General features: G+C 49.6%; 1 protein-coding gene across 1 annotated transcript; it reads right to left on the bottom strand.

Annotated features, from left to right (window-relative positions):
• Positions 1–5,387: 5,387 nt before the first annotated feature.
• On the bottom strand, positions 5,388–6,475 carry SDHAF1 (succinate dehydrogenase complex assembly factor 1). Its single transcript, XM_012651563.1, has one exon. The coding sequence runs from the start codon at positions 6,424–6,426 to the stop codon at positions 6,070–6,072; it is 357 nt and encodes a 118-aa protein (XP_012507017.1). The 5' UTR covers positions 6,427–6,475; the 3' UTR covers positions 5,388–6,069.
• Between the last annotated feature and the right edge of the window lie 6,855 nt (positions 6,476–13,330).

Below are 13,330 nucleotides of genomic sequence, written 5' to 3'. Positions count from 1 at the left end.
ACAGGATGGGAAACAGTCTCAAAGAGGGGACGTCGCTGGCTGAGGCCACAGGGAGCAAATGACTGAAGCTCAGTTCTCACTGACTTTAAACAGAAATGGGAATTTGTCTTTGTGGGTAACTGAGAAGTTCAGGACTTCAGGCCAAGCAAGATTCTGAGGCTCAAATGCTGCCTCTGTGTCTCAGTTCTTTCCTCTGATTTGCTAGAGCTTCACTCTTATCCTAGTGGCGGCCGCAGTGGCCCTTAGAATCTCCAGCCACACACCCCCCAATTTAGCAGCCAACCGAAGCCCCAAGGCTGGTTGCTCGGGCTTGGGTCACGTGCCTCACTCCCATTGGGGGCTGCAGTCAGCCCTGCCTGACCACGGGGACTGCAAATGGGGGAGGGGTGGGTCTCCAGAGAAAATCAAGGAGTTGTTGCTAGAAGGAGGAATGGACACTCAGGGGTGGGGGAAGCAGCAGATTCTGGGAGAGTCCACCCCACGTTCAGAGAAAAGTCCGGATGCAAACTGGGTGGGCCCATTTCAAAAGCCAAGCCTCCACCCCCAACAAAGGAGAAGGCGTGGTCCCCTTGGGATCGCAAATAGAGCCGGCAGAGTCTTGGCAATATTAGCCAATAGGCCTGGTAATGGAACTAATCTGTGTCATACGTTCATTCATTCATTCAACAAACATTGACTACCCGCCTGAGCCAGGCCACTGAACAAGATGGGCTAAAATTCTCGTCCCTCTGAGGCTGACATTCTAGTCGGGGAAAGCGACAATAAATTTAAAAAAAAATAAGTAAAATATGTAGCAAGTGACAGTACTAAGGGAGCAAAATAAAGTGAGCAAGGGGACAGGGGTACAATTCAAACAGGGTGGTGGAAGGAGGCATCAGGGAGACAGTGAGGCCATTATGGTATAATGATGCCATTACGGCAAACCGTAGCGAGGAAACAAGCCACACAGACTTCTAGAACTGTGCTGTCCAACAGAAATATAATTCGAGCCACAAGTGTAATTTAAAATTTTCTTGTAGTCACATTGAAACAGTAGAAATGGGTGAAATTTATTTTAATAATACAATTTATATTCTATTTCACCTGATATATCCAAAATATTATCACTTCAGTACATAGTGAATACAGAAATTATAAGATATTTTACCATGCTTTTTTCTTACTAAGTCTTTGAAATATTGTTTTGCAGAACATCTCGATTTGAATGCTACATTTTTGGCAGATAAAATAAAATGTAGTCCTACGAAAACGATAAAGTTGTGTAACAGAGAAAATATTTTATACTACCTTCAGTTTTTAACGCATTGACTGCCACACAAAAAAAATCAGACACTTTTCTTCAGGGCCACAGTGTTTTATTGTGAAAATAAAATAAAAACTTCGAGTGTAATTTAAAGGTAAACATAAATAGAAACACGAAATTTATTGACTTCTATTCAATTAATCCACATTTTTAGAATTAAATTGTCCATATTAATTGTAACAATAAGAACATCAACAAGATTTTATATGTGCTTCCCATGGCCCTGGGGTCAAAACTAGAATGAGTTAAATACAACTCTCATGGCAGTTAGTGTGTTAAATTTCACAAAATTAAGAATTCAGTTTCTCGGTTACAGTAACCACATTTAAATGTTCAAGTCACAGGTAGTCTCACGACTGTATTGGACAATGCAGACCTTGAGGAACAGCATTCAGGGTGGAACCAGGTGCAAGTGCAAAGGCCCTGACGTAGGAATGTGTCTGCCTGTGGGCAGGCCAGTGTGGCTGAAGCCTGAGTGGAGGGGAGAATAGAAGATGAGGTTTGAGGTGACAGGGTCAGGTGAGGCCATGGTGAGGACCAATCTGAGTAGGATGGGGGCCATTGCAGTTTTCCCAGCTTTCACTCTGGTAATTTTTAAACTTGTACAAAAACAGAAGGCGCAGCACCACAGGTCCTCATGAACTCATCATTAGCTCCAACCAGTAGCCACTCAAGACCCGTCCTGTTTCATTCTCCCAAGCATCCATTCCCCTCTCCCTAGATTACTTTGAAGCCAACTCTACACATCAGAGTCTTCTACCCATTCATGGAGCTTCTCCAGAAGATCAGGACTCTTTGAAAATGGAATCACAAAACGTTTACCCCTGTAAAAAAAATTCCAGTCATTCTTCCACATCACTCAAACCCAGGACGTTGCTGTTCAAGGAAGGGTGCTGAGCCGGAGCGATGGGAAGTTGTAGCTGTGGCTGGTGGCTCCTTGTCCACTGCAGTGAGTTTCCCAGAGTTCCCCAAGGGGCCACTGGGCCACCCCATCTGGTCAATGGCTTGGTCCCTTGGGACAGCTGAGATTATGACCCTGGACAAGAACGCATGCTAGTAACCTGTGATTCCCCCGAGGGTGGAGATCGGAATCTGCCAGTGAGACCAGATGTTATTTTTTCAAAGGCCAAAATATGCAGGAATTTCATTTCTTTTTTTTTTTTTGAGACAGAGTCTCACTGTGTTGCCCGGGCTAGAGTGCCGTGGTGTCATCCTAGCTCACAGCAACCTCAAACTCCTGGGCTCAAACGATCCTCCTGCCTCAGCCTCCCGAGTAGCTGGGACTACAGGCATGCGCCACCATGCCCGGCTAATTTTTTCTATATATTTTTAGTTATCCAATTAATTTCTTTCTAATTTTAGTAGAGACGGGGTCTCGCTCTTGCTCAGGCTGGTCTCGAACTCCTGAGCTCAAACAATCCGCCCGCCTCGGCCTCCCAGAGAGCTAGGATTACAGGCGTGAGCCACCGCACCCGCCCCATTTCATTTTAATTGATGGCAAAATCTGTGAAGCAGATTGGTTTTATCAAGTCTCAGATAATCCAGGTTTCATGTTTATGAAAATGTGTCCTGTACGTAAGGATCTCTGGTGCCCAAACTATTGACGTTTTTAGTTTTTGATTTTTGTAACTTTTTGTTTAAATGACTGAAAACTTTTCCGACTAGTACAGTAACTTCCATCCGGTCTTTACCAAGACTCCCCAATTGTTAACAGCGTGCTTCATCTGCTTTAGCATTCGTACTCCTGCTAGTCTATTTATATGCGCGCATATGTTTTGTTACCATCTGAGAGTAAGTTGCAGACACGATGCCTCTTTACTCCCAAAGACTTCAGTGCGTGTGTCTTAAGAACAAGGGCATTCCCTTACACAATTATAGTACAGTTATCAAAATCAGGAAATTTAACAACTCAATTCAGTTCTATTTTTAACTCCATCCATATTCCAAATGACTCCAATTTCCATATGTCCTTTACAGCAATTTTTTTTTTTTAGATCAGGAGATTCTTGTTTAACAGACGGGTGAGACGCTGACCCTGTGCCTTAGCAGAGAGGAAAAACGGCAGCAGACACACTGAGTGTCAGCTGAGTACTGGGCCCTGTTCCCAAGCTTGACACATAAGCATGCTCTTTGGCGGGGACTCGGGTGGTGGTTTATCTGGGAGGTGATCCCAGGAGGCAGGAGCGAGGGAGTCGGGGGAGTGAGGCAGGGCAGGGGGAAAAGCCAACAAAGGCATTCTTGGAGTGGTAACCACGTCAGCAACTGGGGCTCAAACCCACAGGGGTGGAGGGTCAGGGGGGTGGGTGTCTGGGGAACCTGAGAACACGTGTTGCAAATGCGCCACCAGATAAGAGGCAGGCCAGGGCACTCATCCGGGGTCTGCTGTCCTCCACAGACTGGGAGCTGCCTCCAAGGCATGAACCCACATCCCAGAAAGCCCTCACGCAGAACAGAGGCTCAGGGCAGGAGGCCGGCAGCCTCCCGGGAACCCGCTTCTGCAGCTCCGAGTGAACTCAAGTGTTGGGTCACGGGGGGCCACCATCACCTGCTGCCACAACACGTGCTTAAGTCACTGTATCATAGTAATGGCCACATCAGGGAGGCACTTTTATTATACCCATTCCATTCACAAGTGCATTGAGACACAAAGAGGTTAAGTCATTTGTCCGGGGGCACGTCATCAGTAAGTACAGGAGCTGAAACTCAAACCCTGACTTCCAGTCCCGGGATCCATGCTCTTGACTGCTGCTCACCTCCACACCTCCCCCAAATGTCATATCAGGCATCCCCTCCCCTGTCCTCTCTACCTGGCAAACCCCATTCATCTTTAACACTCGGTGAATGTCTCTGCCCCTGCGGACCCGGATGCCCAGCCCTAGTGGCAACTTGATCACCGCCTGCAGCCCGGCCAGAAGCTCCCAACCCAGGCTTATCTTGGCTCAGGACCTCGGAGCCAGGAGTGAGGGTGTGGGTAGGAGATGCAGCTGAGAGGTAACCGGCTGGATGGGTGAGACCCCGTTGGCCACTTCCAGGACTTTGGCTTTTACTCTGAGATGGAGCCAGGGCAGATTAACAAGATCACCCTGATGAAAAAAACTGAAGCTGAGAGAGACGAACAAGGTGGCTGAGGTCCCACGGCGAGGGCTGATAGGAGGCAAAGCTGGAGTCGAAGGCATGTGCAAGCGACCCACAGCCCTGTTGTGCTCTGGGCCCTCCAGGCCCAGCTGGGACCCTGCATTTCTTCCTTCTGCCCCCTCCAGGCCTTTGCCCACACTAGTCCTCCTGCTTAGAAGCCTATTCCTACTTTCTGGCAAACTCCTTCTAACTCTTCAAATCTCACCCCCACTTTATAAGTATTTGGGCACCTGGCTCCCCACTGGGATAACGGCAGTGACTAGGTTTCTCTCCTGTCCAGCCTCCCTTAGGTCTAAGGTCCGGGCTCCTTTCCTAAGGCCCTTCTCCCCCCAACGACTGCAGCTGCAAGAATTCATTTCCACTTACCCAAGTGACATGGGTGCAAATACAGCTCAGAGACGCAAAATGCTATACCCCAGAGAATGTCTAGGGCAGGTCCATATGGGACATGGGAGAGACCATGCCTGCGGTCTGTGGGTCCCTCTTCCCTCCCGCACCCCAGGGCCTTGCTTGACAAAAATCCCAGCTTGAAGAGGCTGGTCTCTTCAGCCAGGTTTGAGGACAAGTTTCCAGGTTTTGTGAAACACTAAAAAGGGTTTGAGATCTCCACTACTGCCCTAGGGGATACGAGCCAGGCCTCCTCAGCTCCATCTCCTCTGCTGCACAAAGAGGCTGAATCCTTGCCCTCCATTAAGGAGTCAACTGGAGTCTCTTGAAGGTCAAGCTAGAAAAAGTCCCCTCCATGGATTTGCCCAGGAGAGAGAACTATGATGCTTCAATCGATCTGCCAGTCTAGAGGGTTTCAGAGGGAGAGTCAGCTCCCCACACCTGTCCCCTCCCAGGGGGTCACTTCTTGGTAAGTGTGTATGACGGGGGCCTCTTCCAAAATCTCCAAATACATAAAATGTTTAAGACTACCAACAGAGAAGTATGCACACCCCCAATTTTATTCCCTTTGTTCAACAGTCTGAGGGGGAAGGGGCACAGAAATCAGGGTTGCCGCCCAGAACCATCAAGTAGGGGTCTTGAGGGCTTTTTTGTTAATCAGCCTGGGTGAGAGACCCCTGGCCCCTTCCTCATGGTCCTGGCTTGTCACAGTTAATGGGGGAAGTTTTCCAAAGGGGGATTCCAGACTTCTCGCCGTTTATCGGGGCATCTTTCCCAAACCTTAGCAGAAAGTCTGCTCTTTTCAGAGTTAAATGCAGGAGAGGGGAGTCTCCATGAGCAGCCAGGGGCGGGTATGTTCTCAGGGGTCAAGAGAAGAGTGTCTCAGACTCTCCGTCCAGGAGGGGGGCGTCCCAGCTCCCCATGCCTCGGGGTTAGTAGCTCTCGGCTTGACACTGTCCGGCTTGACACTGTGCGGCTTGCTGGCGGCCCAGGCCGTCCCAAACCCTCATGGGGGAGGGGGCGACCTGTTACCAAACATCAGGAAAGGCTGGGCGTCTCTCGCCGTCCATCATAGAGTCTCTAGGCCCCCGCGGCACCCGGAGGGCTCTCGGATCCCCCCGACCCATCAAGTTAGTCTTTAAGATCTCGGACCTTCCATCAGGCGGGTTCCTCGGTCTCCCCACGCAGTCAGGCGGGCTCCCTGGTTCCCCTGCGCCACCGAGTGAGCTCTTCTTATCTGCCTGTCACCGTCCGTCGGGCCGCGTCTCGGCTGCGCCGGTTCTGTCGTGAGGGCTCCTTGGGCCGTGACTGCTGTCAGACAGGATCCCCGGGGCTCCAGCGCCACCAACGTCCTCGGCGGGGCCCCGCAGGCGGACGAAGGCGCCCATGGCCTTGGCGTGGCCGGAGCGCAGCAGCTGGAGCTGGCGCTGCCCGCGGCGGTACAGGTACTCGATGCGCAGCACGTCGGAGCGGGGCAGGCAGGCGTGCTTGCGGAACTCCGCCCGCACCCGCGCCTCGGCCCCCGGCTTCCCGCGCCCGGCGCGCAGCAGCTCGCGGAACAGGCTCAGCACCTGTCTCTGCAGCCGGCTGTGCCGGCTCATGGCAGCGGCAGGGCCGCGGGCGCCACGGCTCCCGCCGGAACCGCCCAGGGGCAAAGCAACCGCCACTTCCGCCCCGCGCTTTCCGAGCCCTGCGGCTCCCGCTCCCGCCTCCCGCCTGCCGCTATCCGGCGCCGTCGCGCCCGATGGGCCGTCGCTGCTGTTACGTCACAACGGCGCGGCGGTCGGGGGCGGAGCCGCTGGGTCCCTTCCGCGCCCCCCACAGGGAATCTGTGTCCTTGAGGGGACAGCAGCTCCGGGGACCATGGTACCTGCGTCCTGGGGAAGGGAGGGATCGGGTGCTCAGACTTTTAGGTCTTGGGTCGGAGGGGACAGGGGATTCTTGGTAGAAGAGGGAGCTAAGAGTTCTGACCTTCGTGTCTCCAAGGGCGCAGGGCGCCGGGGGAGAGGACAGGTGCGAGCATGTTTTATTCATCAGTTATTGATTAAAACCATCTTGGGAAGCTCTGTGCGTTCCCCCCTCCAGGGCCGGTCTGTGTCGGGAGGTGGGGGGGTCCCAAGCTTCTCCGTGCTGCGGGAAGACGAGCCCCCAAAGGCAGCGTGTGGCCCTAGTAGGAGTTAGAAATAGGGTCTGAGATTCGCTATAATGAGAACAAAGAATGGGTGGGAAAAAAGCAAAGTATTTGTAACTGTGATGGGTTCATGGGATTTCTCAACACTGTTTTCTTTTGTGATGCTTGACATTTTCCATAATAAATACTTTCTTAAAAGGGAGCTTTTGGGGAAAAAAAATCCTCTGGAACTAGCCACATCTCTCACCTGAGTCTTCCTAATCAAATTGTTTTCTGAGTATGTACTATGTGCCAGGCACAATATCACGTGCTTTAATGTTTCATTTTTTCTTGTAAGAATGTATGATAGTACATTAATAAAATATTGTAATATAATGTGATGCAATTGGTATTTTAATATATTGCCACCTAATTTATGCTATTTTATATAATACATTTGTTTTTAAATAGTGACTATTTTAAATAGCTTGTGAAACATTTATTTTAATATTTTATGATAGTTACTATTAATACTATTTAATCCTTACAACACTCTGACATGGCAGATCTACAGTACTATTTGCCTCTTACTGATTAGGAAATTGTGGCCCAGAGAAGTGACGTAGCTTGCCCAGGTTCATACAGCTGGTAAGTGGCAGAGCCAGGCTTTGAACCCAGGGCTTCTGACTTCAGGACCCATGTTCTTAACCACGCTGCTATATATAGCACCTTTCCAATGATAATATGAAAGTAGCTGTGAGAACAATCACGGCTTACATTTACTGAGCACGTTGTATATGCCAAGCACTTTGCATATATCCTCATGGCGGCCCTACGTGGTGGGTCCTACTCTTATCTCCACTTTCTGTGGATGAGCAAACAGGCGTAGTGAGAGGTTGAGTCAGTTGGCAAGGTTATGTTAGAAGTTTAGGAGACACAAGGTCTCTTGACCCTTTAACCGAAGGCTCTTGCTTAGCTTCTCTGCTGGGTTGTGCCAGATACCCCAGCTATTCTCTCACTGGCCCATCCTGTCCTACAGTTAGCCTGGAACTGCATAGCTAGATTCTACTTCTCAGCACAGGATTTCAGATTTCCCCCCCTTGCTTATTATGTATAAGTAGCATCCATTTTGTCTGCCCACGTTCCACTTCTCCTGCTGCTGTCTTGCTTTTGGATTCCTAGGGGAGCCACGTGTCTTCCACTTTGGCATCTCCACTGGATTTCCAACCTCTCCCTCTCTGGCCTCTTCCCACCAGCATTTAAACATCCCTGAGTCTCTCCCATCTCAAAATCATAACAATAATAAATCCTCATTCTAAGATAGCCCCTGCCTCTTCCTGGCTGATTTTTATTTCTTTCTTTTCTTTTTTTTTTAGAGATGGGAGTCATGCTCTCTTGCCCAGGCTAGAGTACGGTGCTATGATCATAGCAAGCAATCCTTCTGCCTCAGCCTCCGGAGTTGCTGGGACTACAGGCGCATGCCACCACACTTGGCTAATTTTTTTCCATTTTTTCAGAGATGGGGTCTCACTTTGTTGTCCAAGCTGGTCTCAAACTCCTGGCCTCAAGCGACACTCCCACTTTAGTCGCCCAAGTCACTGGGATTACAGGCGTGAGCCACCATGCCTGGCTGTCTTCCTGGCTGATCTTTATTTTCCCCTTTCTGCATGGACGGCTCATCAACAGAGGTGTCTATGCCTGCCGTCTTCATTTGCTCAAGTCTCACTCACCAACTCTGCAGTCCAGATGCTGCCCCATTGCTCCCTGGACCTTGTGATTTCTTAAGTCAGCCTCCTTGGCCTGACGTCCAAGGACTGAGGCTGAGGCAAGAGGACCGCTTGAGCCCAGGAGTTTAAGGTTGCAGTGAGTTACGATGATGCCACTGCACTCTACCCAGGATGACAGAGTGCAATTCTGTTTAAAAAAAAAAGACAAAGTTGTTGCAAGAGCTCACCTGACCCTACACGATGTGACCTTATTCTCTCTCTCCCTCTACTCCTCACCACGATCCCTCTGTGTATCAGCCGCATGGGGCTTCTCGCTGCTCCTGGCAGATTCCTACCCTAGGCACTTGCTATTTTCTCTGCCTGGAATGCTCTTTTCCCAGATATCCACACAGCTCTCTCCCTCATTTCCTTTAAGACTTGGCTTAAGTTCCATCTTCTCAGCAAGGCCCTCCTATTTAAAACTGCACTCTCAGGAATCCTGATCCTACTTTCCCAGCTCTATTTTTTCCTAAGTAGCATGCCTTACCTTCTAGCATGCTATGTAATTAGCTTGTACTTACTGCGCATCTCTCTCTGCTAGAATGCAAGCACCAAGAGAACAGGGATTTTTATCTGTCTTGGTGGCTGCTGTGTCCTCATTGCCTTGAACAAGGCTTGGCATATGCTAGTAAAACATTCCTTAATTGAAGAAGGCACTCAGGAGAGTCAGGTCCCTGGGAAATGAGGGCTCACGTTGGTGAGCGTATAAATCTGGAGCCCTGAGAATTTGAATGTTCTGGATACCGGGGGTGGAGGCTGCTGGGTGCTGGGGAGCGCAAAGGCATTTGGGGAGCTCCTGACTCCCAAGAGGCAGGGTGGCCTCCCAGGAGGCGTGGAGGGGAGCACGGAGCGTCGCAGGCCCATGTGTCAGGTCCTAGCACCACATATTTTCTGAGAGTTCTATATATTAGCTCATTTAATCCTCACTACAATCCTGCGAATGAGGTCTTTTTTATCATTCCTATTTCACATATGAAGAAACAGACATTAAATAATTTTCCCAAGGTTGCACAGATAACGAGTGGCCCAGCTGGGATTTGAACCTAGGTCGTCTGGCTCCAGAGTCCATGGTCTTTATATAGTGGTGCTAAGGGGTAGCTTAGTGCATCATAACCGTCGTCAGGTTCCCCCCCACCCAGCAATGCCAATTAAACGTACTCTTGACCCTAGAACCTTCTTTTTGGGAGTCTTGTTATATTGACCAGCCTGTACTCAAACTCCTGGGCTCAAATGATCCCCCCAACTCAGCCTCCTGAGTAGCTGGGAGTACAGACAGGCACCTGCACGCCCAGCTAGCCCCCACAAGCTTCTAATCAGAGCAATGCCCCTGAGCCTTCCCTCAGGAGACATTTGGGACATGACGGTGGCTGCATGTTGTCCTAAGATATGTTCAAAGCTCAGAGAATTGGGAGGTTCCAGTTGCTAGTGACAGGGGACAATAAACAACAAACCCCCCTCCTGTGACACTTAGCCACGAGCTGGGCTCTATTGCAAGTGCTTTTCATACGTTTACTCATCGCCACCTTTCTGGAACCCGATGAGGTCGGTGCTAGAGAGCCACGTCCCTTAGCTACAATCCCCAGATGTGCAAAAGGGTCTGAAGACGGAGGGATGTGTTGTGTGTTTGATGTTAAAACTCAACCGGCAACAAAAACTGACCTGAACTCATGTGTGGCTGCTATAGTCTTAATTTATCTCACTTAGTGTGAATATTCAGACATTTTGCTGCAGAGATATTAATGTTTGTGATTATGTAACACGCACTGGGAATGTTATGTAATATGTGGCATTCACATGGTGTGACCATTCTAAATTCCAAATTCTGAAATGCACCTGGCCCCAAGCATTGTAGAGAAGGGTCTTTGGACCTGTATAATTGCCTCCATTTTAGAGATGACGAAAATGATGGACAGAGAAGGATGGGGTTTCTCAAGGTTCCATACATTATAATTCTTCTCCAGATGAAGCCAAACTCATGCTTGACAGCAATGATGGTCATCCCAAAGATGGGCATTGTGACAAAGAGCATGGCTGCCTCCCTCCAGAGCAGGAAACCCACAGGTGGAAGACAGGGAGGCTGCTGGGTAGGGCCAGAGGGCATCGGCTCAGCACCTTAAGTGCAGCCATCAGGCATGGGGAGCAAGTGGCCATGAAAAGTGTTGAGTATGGTGGCCTAGAAGCCCAACAAGTACCCCCTGTGCTGGCCCTCTGCCCCTTGCTAGAGAAAGCCACTATCTCTGATGTGGCCACAGACACCAATTTGGATGCAGACACAGTTTCACGTTCTGGTTTTGCCAAAGCCACGGCCTCTAAGCCTCGTTCAGTCACTGCCACCACCTTGAGCCCCAGCTTGGCCATGAGACAGTTTCTGACCCAGACACAGATACTATCTTGGTTTTGGACATGGCTATAGATACTGTTTCGGCTACGGGCTTGGGTGGCGGTATAGGTACAGGTGCTGGTTCAGCCACAGCCACATGTTCAGGCCCAAGTTCATTCACAGTCACTGTCCAAGCCCCGGATGAGCCATGGCCACAGGGACAAGCCCTGGTTAAGCTTCAGGTGCGCTCTTTGATCCTGGTTCAGCCATTGCCATAGTCTTGGAGCTGGAGATGGACCCTGTTTTGGAGTCCTTCAGAAATTCCATCTTGGAACTGGATGTGACCTTAAAGCCAGATGTGGCCTGGGTGCTGGGCACAGATTTAGGTTTGTGCTTCATAAGGTGATATGTGGTCCCATCGGAGCATGCATGGTCCTTACAGGAGACTTGGAACTGGAGTGGCATCACCAGGGAAATCTCTGGGATAGGATGGGATTCCATGGAAACGTTCAGTTCCTCTTCAGTCAGAATGTCTGGAGGTGAGATGAGGAGAGCACGCAATAGAATTGGATCCTGGCAGTGAGCCTCGTCCCCGACTTGCCTCCACACCTAAGGCCTCCAAGGTCCCTGGCATTGGAGAGTCAACATTCAGGAGCTACCAGGGTTCCCAATTTAAAGTGAAGTGGCCCTGTTTGTATCAGCAGAAAGAGGAGGGTGGAACTGAGGGACAAAATAATCAGCACGGCCCGGGTGTAGACTAGGTCTGTGATGAGCTAGAGAGCTCATGCTCCATTTAAAGACAGCCAGATTCGATTATTTAAAATCTCTGTGCCAGTCAGTCCCAACACATCTGTGGGTTGATTTTGGCCAGCGAGGACTTCAGCTTGCCGCGTTAAGCAGACTTGAGAACAGCCTGTGTGTGTGTGTGTGTGTGTGTGTGTGTGTGTGTGTGTGTGTGCACGCGCGCTCTGGCGGGAATTGGAGACATATATTCCTTCCTTCTTCCCAGGGAGGGGTGTTATTTGCCCATAGCTGTTGGTGCATGAAATTAGCCACCTACAAAATGAACTTTTAAAAGATAATCTTGTTTGTTCTGTAGAGCTTTGCATATTTTCTATCCAGATGGAATATAGGAAAAACACAAGATGGAACACAGAGTTTTGGTCTGAATTAGAATGTGAGCCAGAATGTCCACTACCCTGTGGTAGGGATGTTGCCATGTCATCAATTGTTGCATTCTTAGTGCCTGGAGCAGGGCTCGCCTAAATGCTAAAAAAAATTGTGGAAAATTAATAATAATAGCAAATATTTACTGCATGCTAGGTACTGTTCTATTAACATATTCAAAACTGCTGCAACAACCTTATCATGTTGGTATTATTATCCACATTCACAGAGGGGGAAATGGAGGGTCAGAGAGGTGAAGTGGTTTGTGTCAGATCACACAGCTTGGAGCAGGATTTGAATCCAGGACTCTTGGCTCCAGAGTCCAGTTCTGGGCCATTATGAATAAATTAATTGCAGTCCACATCTTTGTTTCTAAGAAACCCCAGCCTCTCTTTCTGAGTGTTCCCTCCCTTTTCTCTCATCTCCCCGGTCTGCTGCTGTTTTTCAAGACTGGAAGAGGTTGAGTGGGAGCCCCTTGATTCTGGGTAACAGGCAAAGCCCAAGCATAGTGTTTTCAGGACCACGGTCAGCGTCCTGTCTCACTGAGTCTGCGCGGAGTGCCCCACCCTCGCCCTCGGAGACAACACACCTCTTTCCCAGGAGCCCCAGCGAGTTTTGGGTTCAAGGATGCCACCTGCTCAGTGTGTGGCCTTGAGTAGTCATTGCAAGCCTTCAACCTTCAACTGCGTTTTCTATAAAATGGGGATAATAAAAAGACCTGCCTCCAGGGTGACTGAGGAATATGTTATATAACGTGTATACACTGTCTATAAAAGCACTTACCGCTTAGCCGATGCATCCGGACTATTTATAGATCTTTGTGAGGCAATACAAAAACAAAACAAAACAAAAAACCCACAACCAAAAAGGTGGGTAAAAACTTGCACTCTGGCCAGGTGCCATGGCCCACACCTGTAATCCCAGCACTTTGGGAGGCCAAGGTGGGGGGATCACTTGAGGCCAGGAGTTTGAGACCAGTCTGAGCAACATAGTGAGACCCCATCTCTACAAAAAATAGGAAAATTAGCCTGGTGTGGTGGCACACAACTGTAGTTCCAGCTACTCAGGAGGCTGAGGGAGGAGGATCGCTTGAACCCAGGAGTTTGAGGTTGCTGTGAGCTATGATGACATCACTGCACTCT

Source organism: Propithecus coquereli, unplaced genomic scaffold, assembly GCF_000956105.1.
Source record: "Propithecus coquereli isolate 6110/MARCELLA unplaced genomic scaffold, Pcoq_1.0 Scaffold358, whole genome shotgun sequence".
Taxonomy (NCBI): Eukaryota; Metazoa; Chordata; class Mammalia; order Primates; family Indriidae; genus Propithecus; species Propithecus coquereli.
This window is presented reverse-complemented; position numbering and strand designations above follow the sequence as displayed.

Excerpts from the sequence above, each read along its gene's own strand:
- SDHAF1 (XM_012651563.1), bottom strand. The coding sequence starts at position 6,426 with ATGAGCCGGCACAGCCGGCTGCAGAGACAGGTGCTGAGCCTGTTCCGC.